The sequence below is a fragment of the Oreochromis aureus genome, linkage group 3 (assembly GCF_013358895.1).
Source record: "Oreochromis aureus strain Israel breed Guangdong linkage group 3, ZZ_aureus, whole genome shotgun sequence".
NCBI classification, from domain to species: domain Eukaryota; kingdom Metazoa; phylum Chordata; class Actinopteri; order Cichliformes; family Cichlidae; genus Oreochromis; species Oreochromis aureus.
This window is the reverse complement of record NC_052944.1, coordinates 16202255-16220707: the sequence shown is the minus strand read 5'-3', so window position 1 is coordinate 16220707 and position 18453 is coordinate 16202255. Positions and strand designations below refer to the sequence as shown.

Sequence of the window (18453 nt, the reverse complement as noted above, 5' to 3'; positions counted from 1 at the left end):
CATAACGTTTTAGTTATGTATAGTAGTCCGTGCAGTCCCAACTGGATCTGCACAGGGGCTAATTTGCCTTGGTTTTAGGGGTTGCGAACCTGCACATCAAGCTTGTGCGGTGCATCATCCCATTTATTTAAATACGAGGCTTCCTCAAGCCTCAGCGCAGGCCGTAATCCAGACACAAACATCTGAGGACGTGCTCCTGCTGTTCCTTGACCAGCCGTACAAAGAGGCACAACACACTTGTAAATACAAAATGGGAATATTAGGAAAACAATGTTTCCGCCTGCAGCTCCCTGGGGAGGAATAAAGAGGCAGCATATTGGAATCAAATGTGACTTTTACATTTATAATGATGCTGAGGCATTCCAGAGGGGCTAAATAAGTTTCCAATGTTCTCCTCAAAAAGGAAGGCAGCTAAAGGAAATTGGTGAAACTTTGTTTTTTCTTTTTTCTTTTTTTGTTTGAGGAAATTGCCTTTGGATAATAGGAGGCTATTGACATTACTACAAACACAAATGGCTGGAAGAAAAAGAAATATAAATATAAGCACTGCATCATTTCACAAAAGCCCGTTTAACGTATGATGCTTGGCACTAACACATGCAGTTGGCGCAGATAATTACCAGGCTGAATTGCTGTGCGCCACATTATGTGTAAATGAAGGGAAATTGCAGCATTATATGATGTAGCAACACAATAAATCCAGAATGTGGAGCAACATAATGAAACTTCATCAAGCCCATGTTGAGCTCTGATAACTGGGAATAAATAAGGACAATGTAGCTGGAGGTGCTGGTTGGGCCAGTTGGTGTCATCCTGGGGTGTAAATAAATATTCTTTATTGTTACATCATTATTGAAGTTATAACATTATGAAGGCGCATATTTTAACCCAAAACCAGATCATTCTCCACATCTTATCAAAGGTATTTTAAATTAATTTTAGTTCAATTTCATTGCGCCAAATCACCACAGGCACTTTATATTGTAAGGACAATACAATATTAGAGAGAAACCACAATAATCAGAAGACCCCCCTATAAGCAAGCGCTTGGTGAAAGTGGGAAGGAAAAACGTCCTTTTAACAGGAACCAACCCCCCCTGCAGAACGAGGCTTGGGGAGGGTCAGCTATCTGGGGGGCGTGGTTTCATTAAGTGAGGGTAAAAATAGCTATTCAAAAATAAACCAAGTAAAAACAAGTCAACAACATAAGATCCCAATGGGATGCAAACCCCAGTGTCAATGCTGATAAACCTGCAACTCCAACCTAATTATGTAGGCTTCTAAAACAGGCTATCTCTTGGGAGCTAGCATCCATACACCAAAAGACACCTTGCAAGTAAGGGCAGATCAAGCATCTGATGAGATATTATAACTGAGTTTAACCTCCTAGGACCTGGCGTTCACATATGTGGACAACACATTTTGGGTTATTTACGGTTATTTAAATTTTGCTCTACAAGGGCCTGATATCCACTTACGAGGACATTATACTGCAACTGTTCTATCGAAATTTTAAATGAATATCCTCATATGTGGCTCTCATTTTTCTTAAAAACAAAAATTAGGTTAAAAAAAAATCTGGTAATTCTTTGTTTTTACATTCATCAGTCCCAAGATCCCCAAATATCAAAGAGAAATTAAAAATGCATGCCATGGAAGAGTTCGGGTCTTAGGAGGTTAAATGCTTGTGTCTTTTTTGATAATCAGCACTGTCAAATACAACTTGGCAACTGCACTCAGTAGCTTTTTATGGTAGACTTTTTGTCTTTTTTCTGCTGAAGTGGAACGGTACTTTTGGCACACCCATATCTCACCAAACAGTAATTTCACTCTTCCATCTGGACATAAAGCATGTGGAAATGATTTGGCTACACAGTGTGCACCTGCTCATTATACGCTTCATCATTTGCACATCACTTGGAGAGACAACACGTGCTGGAGCTTTTCCAGAAGGTTTAAGCGAGTGCAGCAAGGGTCTTTTATAGAGACTATTAAAACAGCTCTCTTGCAAAGACTTTTTCCAAAGGAGCAAACTGTACTACAGTGGAACTGCAGCGTGTGTCTTTGTCAAACCGTCTCTGCAGCTTTGTGGTTTCAGACTGCCCCGAGGAAGCTTTCTAATCAGCACCTGTGTATGCTTTTCACATCTATTTTACTGCTTCTGCTCTGGCTCTGTTTCAAAAGCAGGTGCTCCTTAGGTCATGACTGTTCATTAGCAAGTTCCTCTGCTGAACACGATTAACCCTCTACAGTGCTTTCCACACCTTCTAGATTGCACTTAATTCTTAAATGAATGCATGCATAGCTTAAAATAACAAACTAATTAGGTTTGGCAGAAGAGCAGTTCACTGAAATACACTTCATGTTGTTTGCGTTTTCTTCACTTTGATTTTGTATAGATCAAAAATGTAAGATGCATGCATGTTGACGCTGAATTAAAAGGTTTTTTTCAGTAAAGCCCTACCAGTGTTTGATGCTTGCTAATTAGGATCTGTGTGTGGATTCTCTCCATCTTCCTTCCACAGTCCAAGGTTAAGTGTGTTAGGTTAATTGGTGATGGCAAATTGGCCACAGGTGTGAATGGTTGTCTGTGGCCGATTTACGTGTAACGCGTTACAAGGTGACAGCTTACTGTAATCACATTACATTTTTCAGTGACACAGTGATGTAATGCTTTGTTGTACTAAATTCAGTTATTACATTACAGTTACAATTATGATGTTACTTGTGTTACAACGGTTCTTCAATTATCGACATGCCATGTGAATTAAAAGAAAATAACGTTGAACATGTTTTTTTTCTGCTACAGTCAGCTAATTTTAGTTCACGTGCAGCAGGAGGAAAATGTCGGGGTGGTCTACAAAGGAAATATGGACATTAACCCTATTTTTGTTGCACAAAAGGATAAAAGTGCATCCAGGACAAAAGTAACTGCACTGGGTTTGCTGCAAGCATATGCACAGATAGCATGCTAATGCTAAGCTAGCCAAAAACCCAGAGCGCCATTAGCTGAGTGGATGCTAACCCCAGCCCAGCAGCCAGAGCCTGAACTTCAACAGGTAACCAAAGTAGCGATGATTTGTCAGACTTGTAGCCTCCTTTTCTACCTGTTCATGTTTTTGAAGTAGAACCACCGTGGAGATCACTCTGAAAGCTCATACGTAAATACCAAAAGAAAGATCCTACGTGTGTCCTCATTATGACAGGTGTAAGGGACTGTAGGTATAGGTTTATCTTGTTGACTGGTGATTATGAGAAAATATGCTTCAAATCATTTTACGGAATAACAAGAAAGTAATGTAACCAGTACAGTAACAAATCACTTTCTCCTGTGAATAAAGTAATGTGATCCATTATTAATTAGTATTGTGTAGTATTAATATAATACAATTGCTTTCCTTGAGTAACAACCCAAACACTGGTGTAAAGCCTGACCTTTGACCGTCGGGATAGGCTCCAGCTGCCCTGCGACACTGAACTGGATAAGAGGAAGAAAATGGATTTTTGGATGAAAATCTTAAAAGAGCTTCATTTCATGAGCAGTAATAACCTCCTGCTCAGTTTAATGCAGTTTTTCTTTGGTTAAGCTTTGCAACAGTGAGAGAGATACAGATACTTTGGATACGTCACTATAAAACCAGCCTGAATGCATCATTTTATATCCTGAAGCCAAACAACCCTGGAGAAATAATGCAATATCCAGCAGAAAACACTGAATTGTACATTACTCAAACACAGTGTCTCACAAAGAGTTTTAGAGGAGGTTTCATTATTGCTCATAAAATCAAACTTTCAAGAAGAAGAAACAGCTCTTTGGGGATTTTAAGATCCTTAATTCAGAAAACAGAGTCAATTTTTATCTATGTATTTACTTCAATGAAAGACTTTTCTCTTTGTCACCTAAAAGCATTACTTTTTTCCTCCGCATCTGTTTATGCCGTATTCACTTTTTTGGGTTTTTTCCCATATTTTGTGTGATTTTATTTCCCATAAAAATCTCTTCCGCGATCAAGGTTACTCCCCACGCGGGCCTTCCAAAACACTAAACATGTCCTTTATATGTGAGCTGATGAATGCAGCCACCCCAAAGCAGAAGCTCTTATCCACTTATTGAAAATGACACATATCATACCGACGGTAAGCCTCACATCATCTGCTGCTCAGTGCTGGGCAAACTTATGTCAAATTTCCATCTTGAGATGATTTGTAACAGAACATCCTGTATGTATGATATTGTCAAGTTTATGGTGGACCACTGGATCAGGATTAAGCTCCTTTTTTTTTTTTTCCTGTCCAGACACATGTCAAGCTTCTCATTCGAAGCCAAACCAAGACCACTCTCTCCTGCAAAGGCCTGCACGAGGAAAGCCCTGCCACCTTTAAAAAAAGTGTGGGAGAGAAATATGGAAAGGTCTGCAGGGAAATATAAAAAGGCAAAGTGAACTGAGGCCAAACCCACAAGCAACATGGAGAACACTGTCATTTAAATCTGACAATGTAACTGACTTCACTTCATATTAGATGGAAAGAGTAAATGATGTTCAATAAAACAGTTCTGGCACTGAGGTATATTTCATATGCGCCTCCTGCAATGGTGATTACTAAGAAGTGAACAGATTGCGCAACTTCCCTCCAAAAAGCTTTTCATCTGTTCGACTGCGGCTTAGGCCTGTCGAGCCAGTTTTCATGAAACTTGGTGGAGAAAGCGAAGGACGACCCGTCTGCTGGTTCCTTAAAACCAGTAAATAGGGCACTGACCTTAATGGAAGAGCGCCAGTTAGTGCTCTGTGTTCTGGTTCTGATACATTTTGACCCTGTGTCACTTACACACTCATTAGCTGACCTCTTAATTTATTCATAAGTCAATTTGATTTCTTTAGTTCCATTTTCATGTCAAAGGAATTATTTATTTTAATGTGATGATAATACGGTTTCAACCACTGAGGAAGCTTTCATTTGCATTGTTTCTATAATAGTCCCCTTTTATAGCTCTAATTTTGGTGTTTATAAATCTTGGCCTGATCTGGAATGCAGTGACAGATTTAAATACACAAATCATGCAATTTTGTTGTTATTCTTCACATATTTCTTTTTTCATTTCCCTGCAATCAGTAAGTAAGCAGTTTAACCTGTCATTCGCTATGAATATCCATGCTCAAGCCGCAGCAGCACACAAACTGAAAAGTACATCTTTTCTGTCAGGCTAATTTTGAGCTGTCTTACATAGAAGTCAGGACACCGAATATCCATTCTTCACATTCCTCTTCTAATATAATTTAGTCAAAACATGATGGATGAAAGCAGCACGAGGCGAGGGGCTGGCTCGCGTCCACAGCTTTCGCTGTTGTTGACACGAGCAAAACGATTCTCGTGGGTTTTGGCCGCGAGCTGCTTGTACAATCTTGCGAGACAATCCGCATAATCCGACGAGATGCAAAAAGTCGGAGATGTGCGTGCAACCTCTGTCTGGACTCTGTTGTATTAGTTTTCATCGCGGTGACCTGTTAAACTTATCGAGGTTCAGAAAAATCAATCCATCAAACGGAGCTAATATCCTCTTTTTGTGGAAGCGGGGCCAACTGGGCTGCCAGCAGTTGCTGTAGCCTGAACTACCGGCCACATGGATCCAATCATCTCACCCTGGAGCACTGGCATCTCCCAGAGCACAGGCAAACAACTACCGCTTTTACAACCTCTTCTTTACAGGCGCGCGCTCCTTTCACACAGCCGCACAATATCAATAAACATGTGTACACAGGAAGTTAAGAAGCTATCCTCTGGGCACCAAGTGTTGATGGGGGAATGATGAAGAGGGGGCAGGTGAGGAGGGGTGAGTGGGAAGAGGGCCACAGTGAAGCGTTCGAAAGGGCTGAACCTGGACTGAAACCGAAAAGTCGGAATCAAGTTTAAACCGACTGACTTCAAGCAATAATTCAACGTTTTTGTTTAGTTGTTGGGATAAAATTGCTATACTTCAGATTCCTAATTTATCTTTTACTTCTGGAATGGCTATAGCTTTAAAGGTTGAGCAGGTCATTCAAAGTATCCTTGTGCAAGACACTGAACCCTAAGTTCTTCTTGATGCGCCCATTGGAGTGTGAATGTCAGATAGAAAGCACTTAGATGTAGAAAAAAGTGCTTGTGTGAATGAGGCATGTCGTATGAGGCGCTTTGAGTGCTTGAGTGAAGTAGAAAAGCGCTTTATAAGCACCAGTCAGTTTACTCCAAATCTATGAGTTCTTTTGCAGATTGGAAAGAAACTAATGCAGCACTGCTGCTCTCAGCATTTGCTCTCTGCACTGCAAAAGTTCCCTTTTGACATTGCAATTATACTGAAACGCTGGTGTTAGAATCTGCAGCACACTCTGGTTCGATTGTGCATAAAGCTCCAACAGACAGAAGGACATCCAGTGAAAACATGTACACCTCCATCTGCTAGTTCTGCATGGGAACCTTCAATCATACGAGCATGGGCCCCAGGGGAAGTTTTCTTCAAGGCGGGAAGCTAATGGAGGACAGAGATGTGAGTAATCAGAGCAAAATGGGCAGGGACAAACGACCACAAGTGGCTGGTGCTCGTCGGGGGAATCTGGACGCAGAGGTTAGGCAGGGATAGGAAAACCACACTGGAAAACTGACTTGGGAATGGCATCTGGTTCCCATATCCACAGTGTATCACAATTAGCCGGCATAAGATGACTTTAATGTGTTATGTGTGTGTGTGTATGCTTGTTGTTATGTGTTTGGATGTTCTTGTGGGAGCAGGGACTCTGTGAACTGAGGAAGCCGATAGTGCGACTGGTTATATATTTACGTATGTGTGTGCGCGTTGTTTAAGTGGTATCAAATTATACACGGAGGAGATCCTCCCTCCCGCAGGCTCTCATCATTCCCGAGGAGGGAGGCATTTAAACAGCTTTAACACAAATTGTCAGCATGAAAAGCCAAACGTGCAGGCCAAAGTTTTCCATGTGCAATACATAAGCAAATTTCTGACCCACAAAATTCTTGTTGCGGACATGAAATGTTGAGGGACGGACAAGGCTCCACTTGGAAAAGTGTTTCTTTCGCTTCTTCTGCTGATTCGATCAGAACCGCACACTGGCTGCTTTTACATTTCTCATCATTTGATGTTGTGAGCAGGAGGAAAATTCCTTTCAATCACAAAGCTGTCAAGCTTTTTTTTCTCTCTCTCTCTAAAACTGCGAGCTTAACATTCATTCGGCGCTCCTTCAGCGCTACCGTTGCGACATCCAGTCATCCCTGTGAGTGTTCGGCTTGCTCAGCGAGCCAAAGTACGCGACTCGGTTGGCCCGAGAGCTGCACGTCATCGTTTACTGACAAACAAGCGCTGCTGATGGGCACAGCGTGAGCAGAGGACTACGGTCGAAAAGGTCAAACCCTCAATGTTGTCACATCCAGTGCCAGTAGGCTTGTTCAAGCACCGCTGCCCTTATGAGTCCAAGTAAACGCTGTCATGTCAGATAGATCCACTTTCAGCTCTCGGCGGGACTCTCTTCCCTGCCAAATCCTGTGTGTTGTCTGCGCTCCCGGCCTCTCCTGTGATGCTACGGCTGTTAATGGACGCTTAGTTTTAAACTTACAGAACCCCACAACGCAGCAAGAAGTGTAAATGAGCACGACTTGTGAGTATGCAAGGCTTCCTCCACAACCTCCTCTGCAGGGCAGAAGTGATCAAACTCCAGCTGGAAGATGTTTTATTAACAGGTGTGGAGCCGCGGCGCATATCAGATGAAGGATGAAGAGTTGAGGGCGCCCGGACTCCTCTGCTTCACCCCAACACCGCCTCTAATCCCCGCTCCGCGACTGCATAATTCATAGATTGTGACAGATCAGCTCCAACCTGCAGCGCTGGAATCTGCGCGCAGATGAAGCGGGGAGGTGGAAACCGCTTGTCAAATACAGACACAACCAGATTTATTTACCTCATGGCTAACACGAGGGCTCGTTGCTGCACTGTAGCGCTGCTTGGCCGGGGATTCCAGTGTGGTACACAGACACGCTTAAATGAGCTGAAGTTGGTTTGATGTTCCCAGTTTTTGTATCGCTTTCAAATATTTCCCCTCGTCTTTCTGACCAGATTTCAAAGCATGCTACTTTCTCTCTCTGACTGTATAATTTTAATTTAGTATGGCATTCAGTTTGTGCTGAGAAAAAAAACACTCATGCACACACAGATACACACAGTGGAGGGTGTTAGTGGGTACTTGACTGCAGCCTCAGGGATGGTGTTTTATGCTTGATTGGCACTAAATGGTGTGCACACGGAGTGGCGGGCGCTCGGGGTTGATGTTTTGACACGGAGCGCCTTTTTCAGAGGCACAGAAAGATGAGAAAAGATAAAAAACCGAGTAGGAAAGACATGATAACTTCGCCTGAGCTGTCAATTCGCAGAACCCCCACCCCCTCGCCGCCACCCCAGAGAATATTTATGTGCGGTAACCGAAAAAGAAACATTTTTTTGGGTTTCGGTGGCAAGGACGGGCAAATCGTTCCTCGTGTAAGTACTCTCAGTTGAAAATCATCTGTAAGGTGTCTCATTTGAACATTTTTCCAGTCTGTCTGGAGAATAACAGGAGATCTCCAGCAGCACGTCGCTGGACAATTGAGTCTGCGACGTGAAAGCTGACGAATGCGCGCGGGCTCTGGAAAAAGACGAGGAAATCAAAACAAAGAAAATCGCTTTTCCATATCTGAAGGCAATCAGGAGCCGCCAAAGAAGATCTTCCCTGATGACTTTTGATTGAGGAGACCTATTCTCTTTCTGTCTCTGCAAACCACAGGTCCCCGTGCGTTCATCGGTAGCTTAGTAACGATTAAGTCACATAGATCTGTAATGACTTCTGCAGCGGTCGGTTTGTTTGGCTCCGAGGTCTGTGTACAATTTACGCAGTGTTCCCAGAGTTATAGCTGGAACTGCTGAATATTCACGCCGATGCGTCCCCTGCCATCCCCCGGTTGGGCATACCAAATTAAAAAAAAAGACCCATATGAGATCACTGACACCAGAATGGGCTTTTTTTATTTCAGAAACAGATTTGGTGAGCAGTGGGTGAGTCATTGCTAGATCACTGCATTTTTTTTTACCTCGGAGCCATAAAAGCTGGACCCCTACCAAACATTTAGAGCACGCTGTGCTACCTATAAATGACTTCATCAGAAGGTAACCTGTTGGCCACAGCTGGAACACTGTCAGGTACTCATGCACAGCAGATTTACTGTCTCGCTCAAAGAACCATCCTAATGAAGGCCTAAATAAAGCAGCATCCCATACATTTATTGGCAAATCCAACTTCTCCTACTGCACAAACATTTCAGCGACGCTTCTTGGACTCCGATCAACTGTTGCGACACATCACAGTATGATTTTATTTGTCAGATCTAATGCCTGGCGCGAGGGGCTGAGAAGTAAGACCACCTGCATTTACTTATGTCCCAGAACCCCAGGAGCGAGCGTCTGAGAAGGCTCGGAGGATTAACTTACAGTTTTTACAGCTCAGTCGGCACACACTATTATACCTATTCAATCACACCAGCCTTCTGGAATATAAAAAATTTTAACAGAGCTCACGCACATGTGCACACACACGCACAGACACACACAGAGTACCCGCTTGACCTGCTTTTGCTGCAAACTGTCACAAGCTCCGGCGATTATGTATGTATGTATGCTTCTCTCTTCATCTTTAGGGAAACTCTGAGGTTTTCCATCTGAAAGACGAGCGAATCTGCGATCGCCCGGCGGTGTAATGAGGTGAGATAATCTCTTCGGGTTCAGGGCGCTGGCAGGGACAGATGCTGCTAGCGAGAATTTTATAAAGCAGGCTGCGCAGATGACGGGGACGCCTCATAGGGGTAAGCCAGCGATAAAGAGTTTATTTTAATAAGTCAGCGAGACAGCTGCTGAAATTTCTGCCAGCAAGTTTGATTTGTTATCTTTTACATAAACAGCAAAAAAAAACATTTTAAAAAAGTTACTTTGTTCTTAAAGTGCATTTCAGAAATAGCACTTAGACAACTTATCAAAGGTACATTATGAAATGATATAGCACAGTTATGTCCATCAGCTAAATCTGCATAGATGTTTAGCTTGTGTTAGGGGAAAGACTGGGAGCGAACTGAGTGAAGCCTCCATCCTTCAAAACTCCTTAATTAACACGTTACATCTCGTTTCTTTAATCAATGCCTAATATCAGCGTTTAAACCCAGTGTAATTGTTTTAAGGAGGATTATGTGCAGGATTATTTCCTGAGAGCCTGAAGTATAAACCTTACCTGGCTCTTTATTTCCTAAAATATCAAACATTTCCTTCTTCTTCTTGCTTCCATTTCTTTTTCTTGTACACAAATTGCTCTTTGCAGCACAGATACCATCCCAACCTGCTCTTGTCGCGTGCCCCTGCATGTGCCTTTTCCCCTGTAATCTTACACCTTACACAGCAGCATGCTGTCTGCACCTCTGTGCATCTCTTTTGCTCTGCTTTTACCTTCACGGGGTCATCACAAACGATGTGAAGCAGGCATACTTACAGGAGGTCCTGAAAAGAGAGAGGAAAATCTTTGGTTAGTATGTTTTCAATCAGCGATCAAACAGACACAGATCATCAATATTCCACTGGAACCACTTATCCGGAATTACTAAGAACAGAAATCAGCCTCTAGCTGAGAATTATTTTTTTGGATAGAACCGTTTTCACATTTCATCTTTGCCGCGATGCGTTCACTGACGATGAGGAATGGGAGAAAGACGGCCTCTTTCAGTAATCTTTCTACCTTACAGCAGAGAACAAAAGGCTCCCAGCTATTTACCATACCGCATTTGGGCCAACAACAGTCACCAGGCCTGGTGATCGCATTTTACATTTGCGAGTGGCTCCGATTTCACTGCTACAAGGGGTTGTGTGCTTGTTAAAGAAATACCCACACTTCTTTTTTTTCTTTGTGAGGTGACACTCGTCTTTTCCCCAATTACTGCTGCTCAAAGGACTTGGTGCCAGCGCACTTCAGGGCTCCCCAGAACCCTGCAAATCATTTTAGGTCTTCAGGTTCTTATTAAAAAGGTACCCAGCTGCTTTAACACTGAATTTTTTTTTCTCTCCTCCTTACAAGTCCTATGTCCTTGAACGCTTCTTCTTCATGACCACTGCAAATTGCTCCTACAGCTGGGGATTTTAAGGAGCCGCGTGTTTGAGCCTCACTGCTCGTTGTTTTATGGATCGTTGAGTTACAGTGGACCACTTAGTTTTTAATAAACCTGCTCCACTATGTTGTTGTCTTTTTTTTGACATGTCCCAGTTGGAACAAGTTTTTCAGCTATTATGAGAAATCAAAGGAAAAAGTGTGATTTAAGAAAAGAAAAGGTACAATTTCCTTTAAAGAACATAGCGGGCACCTTAAAGGTTTTAGGGTCTACAACTGTTACAGCTTCTTGACGGCCAGAGTAAAATCAAAAAGCACTATTAACTGACACTGTAGCGTGTCATGTCTTTTATAATGCACAGTAAAAGTCACCAAGGCTCGGTTTCGCTTTCCGTTCTCACACCGGGACTTCCACTCATTTTCATCCACAAACGCTCAACCTTTCCGTGTGTCGGATACCGCACTGTAAAGTGGAACTGCTCACCTAATCCAAGCATCAATTCCTCCTTTTTCTTTGTGAGCGCGGGAGTCACAGACCTGATTATTCAAACGGGGGAAAAAATATGCGAGGAAACGTCTAACACTTTCCAGCATTGACCACCTGCTAGAACAGTCTGAGCCTGTGGCTTCTCAATGCTACAAAACCTTCTTCATCCTAAACTGTCCTGCCACAATTTTCCTTTCCATATGTTAGCGGTAAACAAACAAGAGATCCTAATGAAGTATCCCATTCATTTTTAATGCATAGGTAAACAGCACCGTCTCTTTTTCCTATTTGTTCTTTCTGTCAGCGGAGCCAAGTGGTGGGTGAAATCTTCCTCCTACCTTTGTAGATGAGTAAACTGCAAAACACCTCAGCATGAATTTATGGGAAACTCGCGACGGCATAGTTTCTTTTGGTTAAAGTGAATCATGAATTAAATATGCTCCCCTTCAACATCCACCAGAGTTGAGAACTTAAAAGAGGGAAATTGGATTTGCAGAAGGCTTACGGTGCAGAATTCAGCATGCCCCTGCCCATCAAGGACTGCATTTCTTCAGTCGCATAAATAATGTCTCTTAAATATCGTTTCAGTTTCTCCCCAGTGCAGTTTGTTTTGAGCGTTTCTCCGGGATTCAGGCTGAATCTACTTTTTAAAGCAAGTCAAACACATCCTATTTGGGGGAATTCAGCAGAATGACAGAAATGAACTAAAACTACGTGATAATCTGCAATTACACCGAGAGCATTCAAAGCTTCGTGCACGTGAGGATGTAGATAAAACGCCGGTTTGTTAAATCTGTCTCCTGACAACATACTTCAATCCAGTCAGTGCTTCGGTTTGCAAATATTCTTCTGAATGTTGGGGCCTGTCATTGCATTTGTTCCCTATTGTCTATTCTTAATAGACCGCTGTACCTCACCAGCCCAGGCATCATGAGTGGGCATGATTGCTTGCTTGTTTCCAATTGATTTGTCAAGAGGAAGCAATTCACATTCTCCGCATTTGCTCTGGCTGAACAGAGACCAAAAAAAAATGTGTCTGCACAATGGTGCCATTTAAACTATGCTGGCATGGTGGATGTTTATTGGGAGGTTAAGCACTGCATAAACAAAGCCTGGCGGTATTTCAGATCTGCAGCCAACCGGAACATTGGACTGCTGTCTTTCTGTAAACTCATTTTGTTATTATTATTTTTTTTATTTATTAATTTTTAAAATATTTAATGGCTTTCAGGCTGTGTGCAGGATCGCTATGGTAATATGCAAATTAGAAAAAAATAAAAGAAGGAAGAAACGTGTAGCAGATCCACATCTCGAAACAAAAAACTGGAGCCTTAATTCAACTGAAAATACAGGAAGTAAAAATACTAATACTCAACAAGCAGATCTCAATGATTCAGTTGAATTCCTCTGACTTCCTGTGCAAATTTTAGTGTTTGCTTCTCAGTCTGCAAAACCAAAGCTGTTCTTTTTCAGTCTGCCTCACTAAGGCTGGGGACTTTGCTTCGCCCTATCTTTCTGCTTTCCTTTTGCAAAGCTAATACTTTTTTTTCCAAAGTGTTTTCTGTTTTCTGTGCTCTCGACGCAGAAGGCCGACACACTCCAGATTCCATTATCACTTCCCGCTATAAGGTGAGCGGAGCGTGGACGCAGCTCGGCGCCAAGTACGTGTTCTCGCTGCGAATTCAATTTGCGGTGACACTTCCCGTGCCAGGGAGTGTCACTGCGCGGCACGTCCCAGCTGAGGCCTAGATGCTCGAGGCCTCAGCTGGGACAGACAGAGCGCGTGGGAGGAAGGGGAGAGGGGGAGACTGGAGATCCTGATTACATTATAACAAGTCGCTGCTGAGTTTGTGGAGGGGGTTGAGCTCGGGACAGTATATAAACATTTCCACGCTGAGCGTAAGCACGGACATCAGCAGCTTCCACCAGGTTTTGCATCACTTTTTCTGTCCCTCAGCTTTACCGTGAAAATACAGTGTTTCTGCAGCGACTGCAGCTCACACAATCCAACCGGCCACAAATTACACATCTATAACCTATTTTGGCCTCCGCAGATATACAGTGTACTTTTTACATGATTGTAAGTGCAGCACGATTTGCTAATGTCCTCCTGAATCATTCCTTAAACGTTTCTGGATTGAGACAACTCTGTTTGATTCAGACAAACACACAAACACACAAATGTGCATACCAGGGTCTCCATTACGGCCTCTTCTTCCCCGCTTTCCCGGAGGTCCTGGAAAAAAACAGAATACAATAATGCGATTTTCTTTTTGTTTGTGTAAGTTTCATATTCTACAAGTATTCTCGCTCTCACTTTTACACAGCAGGGTGAGGAAGAACCTCTGAAAAGTTCACATTGGAAAACCAAACACGTTCCAACCTCATTGCTTATTAAGCATCGAAGCTTTATTTATATGTAGGCATAAGTTGAGGTGGAAGAAAGAACTCCAAGGTCTGCTTCATGCTGTCATCTTTTTATTTCTTTCTCTGCTTTTAAAGGTTGTCTTTCAGCACAGATGCCCAGGTCTGAAAATTGTTTATCTAAACTAGCGTGTTTCTGTTTGCCATCTTCCCGTCAACACTATCATGCTGCTAAAGCTCAGCTGGAGGAGTAAAACAATTACACGCTAAGCCAGGTTTTACACGTTGAAGGCTTGACTAGATCGGACTGAATACAGGTAATGCTTAAAAAAAAAAAGTAAGAAAAAGTGTAAATATCTCTAATTTCCTTTATAAAATGACTTTGAAGTAGTACAGTTAGTCTATTCATGAGACCAGCTGCTAAAACTAATTTTCTTGTTACTGGTTTTTTGTTGTCATTTCCACAAAAATGCCAGAATGTTAACATTAAAATATTAAGAGCCATGCAACCATGTTTATATAGCTTATCACTTGCATTGCACTGCCGCCAGGATGGACAGTTTTATTATTTTCCTTACCTACTGAAGTTTGCATGCTGGGACAGTAGTAGAAAGGCAATAGCGTTCTGGACTCATTGTATGACAAATCTAAACTAAACTCATTTCTAGTGCCAGTTCGAATGACGTATTAACAGCCTGAGTTGCCTTCAAGGAGGAGGAACTGACGGTCACAGTACTTGCGTGACAGGGTCGGGAGAAGTGTGTTTGTATGCAGTGGTATTCTTAAAGCTTGACTAGCAGTTGTGAACAAACACACTGGCTAGTGTGTCCTCCTCAAAACGATCCAAATTATGACTTAACAAACTGGGTGAACATCAGTCTCAGACAGTGGAAAACGCACCATATCAGGGGCTAATCCTATAATAAAGGAGTGTTTTTATAAAAGCAGAACTTGAGAAAAGCCCGACAGATGTAGGATTTTTGAGACCGATATTGTTATCGATATTTAAAAATTCAATATTCTGATATATTAGCTGATATTTTTTCCAGGCACAAGAAACATAGATAGACTTCCATTAAAACTTGTTCTGTGTAGTTATGTATTTCAAACATGGGTGTTGCCAACAAAGAAACTGCAACGTGTCCACTGGTGGACATAATAATAATAATAATAATGGATTGGATTTATATAGCGCTTTTCAAGGCACCCAAAGCGCTTTACAATGCCATTATTCATTCACGCTCACATTCATACACTGGTGGAGGCTAGCTACGGTTGTAGCCACAGCTGCGAGGCTGCCATATCGCGCCATCGGCCCCTCTGGCCAACACCAGTAGGCGGTAGGGTAAAGTGTCTTGCCCAAGGACACAACGACCAGGACAGAAAGGCCGGGGATCGAACTGGCGACCTTCCAGTTACAGGTGTGCTTCCCAACCCCCTGAGCCACGGTCGCCCCGTAATATAATATAATATGCAACATCAACAGCCATAACAAGACCGAAGAACATCTCCCCTGAGTCTTCTTTACTTTTTTAATTTTCAGTTATACGCCATTATAAATGCAGATATTGCTCTATCTGGCAGCACAATGGTGTGGTGATTAGCATTGTTGCTGCACAGCAAGAAAGTCCTGAGTTTGATTTCACCCTTCTGTGTGGAGTTTGCATGTTCTCCCCGTGTTTGCGTGGAATCTCTCTAGGTGCTCCCTCTCACAATCCAAAGACATGCAGTTTATGGGATTAGGTTAATTGGTCATTCTAAATTGCCCATAGGTGTGAATGTGAGTTCAAATGATTGTTTGTCTCTATGTGTTAGTCCTGTGGAAGACTGATGACCTGTCCATGGTGTACCCTGCATTGCATTGAGTCATCATGTTAGAGGTTCAAGATAATGACAGTCATGAAACAGATTCAGGTGACTCTGAACTCTCCCTTGGTAACGCTGCAGTTATGCTGATGAGGGCTTCCCATGATGCACTGAGTGTTTCTTCTACATTCACCTTATCCTCACTCTCTATGTATTTATACACCGCTCTGCATTTAAATTTTAGTTATAATTGATCTTCTTCCCTGTCTTCCTCCCTTCACCCCCAATCAGATGGCTGCCCCTCCCTGAGCCTGGTTCTGCTGGAGGTTTCTTCCTGTTAAGAGAAGGTTTTTCCTTCCCACTGTCACCAAATTCTTGCTCATTTGGGTTTCTCTGATTGTTGGAATTCTCTCTGTATTATTGTAGGGTCTTTACTTTACAGCATAAAGCATCTTGAGGCTTTTTTTGGTAATTTGGTGCTGTATATAAAAACTGTATTGAATTGAGCAAAATAAATAGAATTGGTGAAAGTTTCTGAAGAGAGCGCACAGCACAGAATTAATTATTTGGGTGTCAAAAGGTGCTCCAAGAAATGACTTTGTGACTAGGCTTTCATGTTCAGCTAAAGTATGCAAGTATGCAAAACAATCATACTAATTACAAATCTAAATTGCTGAAATTGACCTCCATACCCTGCGTGCAAACCAGATCCCTGCCTGTAAGTATGGTGCAAAACAAAAATAAAAATCCTGTTTATGCTGTGTTTGGCTGATTTATGACATTCCAGATGTGTCATTAGGGTGCAAAACACAGGATTATGTTGCACAACTCTTTGTATGATGCTAAGTGCTCAATTTGATACCACTGCGTGGCTCAGCCTCCACTTCCAACTTTGCTCCTTTTGAACCCTTTCCAGGATAATGTCAGCTGCTGCCAGTGAAGGGTCCAGGCAAAGTTTAAAGAATGAAACCACAGGTGGAGCCTGACTCTCACTTTACTGTGGTTCATATCAACTCTGGGTTCTCCATAGGTTTGTATTTTAAAAGAAACAGAAGGGGGTTTACTGTGTTTGGCAGTCACTTCATTATTGCTCACTTTGAAATGACACATGACACCTTCTGTACGACCAGATGACATCCTTCTGATTTCAGTAGGATATTTTTGACAACCTTTAAGAAAATACTACCTTCGTGGGAGTGTGTGGTCCAGACGAAATACCCTACACGATTTTTCGATATCATCATGATTCCTAATATTCATCACAATATTTTTTATTCAGATTATAGACTGTAAGGAGATATGGCCATAGAATCCAGACTATACACTGAAAAACTTGGTGCAGAATGCTCTAAGCCAACAACAATATTTCAGTTTATGAAACATTAATGAAAGAATAACTTAACAATGTCTATAACGGCCAGTCCAAACACGTTTTCAGATGTATTCAAATTTCCTTAAGACAAAAAAAGTGACCAGAACCTCTTTAAAAAAATGAAATCAGCAGCTGGATTCTAGGACGAGGGGAGACATTAGGCTGCCTGTTAAGGCAAAACATCACTCTTGCTCAAAAACATTGTTTTGGCCCGCTGTTTTCTCACAGTATCCCGTGTACAGCGGTTTTGGAAAAAAATGCGGCCGGGAATGTCATGACGTGGGTCACAAACTACGAACAATCTGTTGAAACCTTTTCAGCAGCTTTTAAAACTGAAAGTGAAATAAATCAGAGTGAATTTAATGTTCGTATTAAATGTTTGGCCAGACGAAGATTTTGGTCAGACATAACAAAAATGGACCCTGTGGTGTTGAATATTGTGTTTTTACATTGTGTTATTTGGTGGCTTTTATATTTTAGAAAGGAAGCAGCAGAGAGCCACATTACAAAGCACAACCAGGGATTACGGTTTGGCTTCTTTTTTTTACTAGGCTACACTGACGGTAATGTCAGTCCGTTTGTTTTCAGTGACTACTGTAGATATACTCACATTTATCCTAATGGTTGCGGTGATCCCCTCAAATCTTTATATAATGAATTACAAGCTTATTTTTTTCCAGCTGACCATAAATTTACCAAATATGTCCAAAGTGGGCTGAAAAACTAAGCTAAAGCTAGAGTGCCAAAAAGTGCACTACTTTAAATAGCTTTGTCTTGATATCCCTGTCTGTGTGATGTACCATTACAGTTTATGGATGCACCTTACTCATGGCTCAATCACACTAGAGTATAAAAAGCATGGCAAGTGCCTTTTGACTAGGAAAACTGTGGTTTCTCAGTGTCTGCCGGGAAGTAGTTACGGTCCTTACGGACCAAGCAGATGTTGTGTGTGCAGGGCCCTCAACCTGGACAGCCACATTGATCACAAGGTGATTGTACATATCACCTGGTAGGAGGTAACCAAGCAACCGTGGGCTGACTCGGGCTGACTGCAATCACTCTCAGACAGATAATAACTGACAATAATAGCCAAATAATTTCTAAACACGGGCAGACTGCCACCAAGTAGCAGTCAGTTAGACAGAGTCTACACGAGTGAGCGCAGCTTATCTGTGTTGCCTATTCTTATGACAGAATACTCGACTCGAAAAGTTGTATTTTGAACATATACCCATATATATATACATATATACATATTATGGAGG

At 42.1% G+C, this 18453-nt stretch overlaps 1 protein-coding gene across 1 annotated transcript in view; it reads right to left on the bottom strand.

Moving 5' to 3' along the window:
* The window catches only part of LOC116332912 (collagen alpha-1(XXV) chain), a 153091-nt gene that overhangs the window by 54954 nt on the left and 79684 nt on the right, over window positions 1–18453 (bottom strand). The window contains exons 3-4 of the mRNA XM_039609768.1: window positions 13838–13882; window positions 10551–10558 (exon numbers count right to left, since the gene is read on the bottom strand). Of these exons, the coding sequence (XP_039465702.1) occupies window positions 10551–10558; window positions 13838–13882 (53 nt within the window). The remainder of the gene's footprint in view (window positions 1–10550; window positions 10559–13837; window positions 13883–18453) is intronic.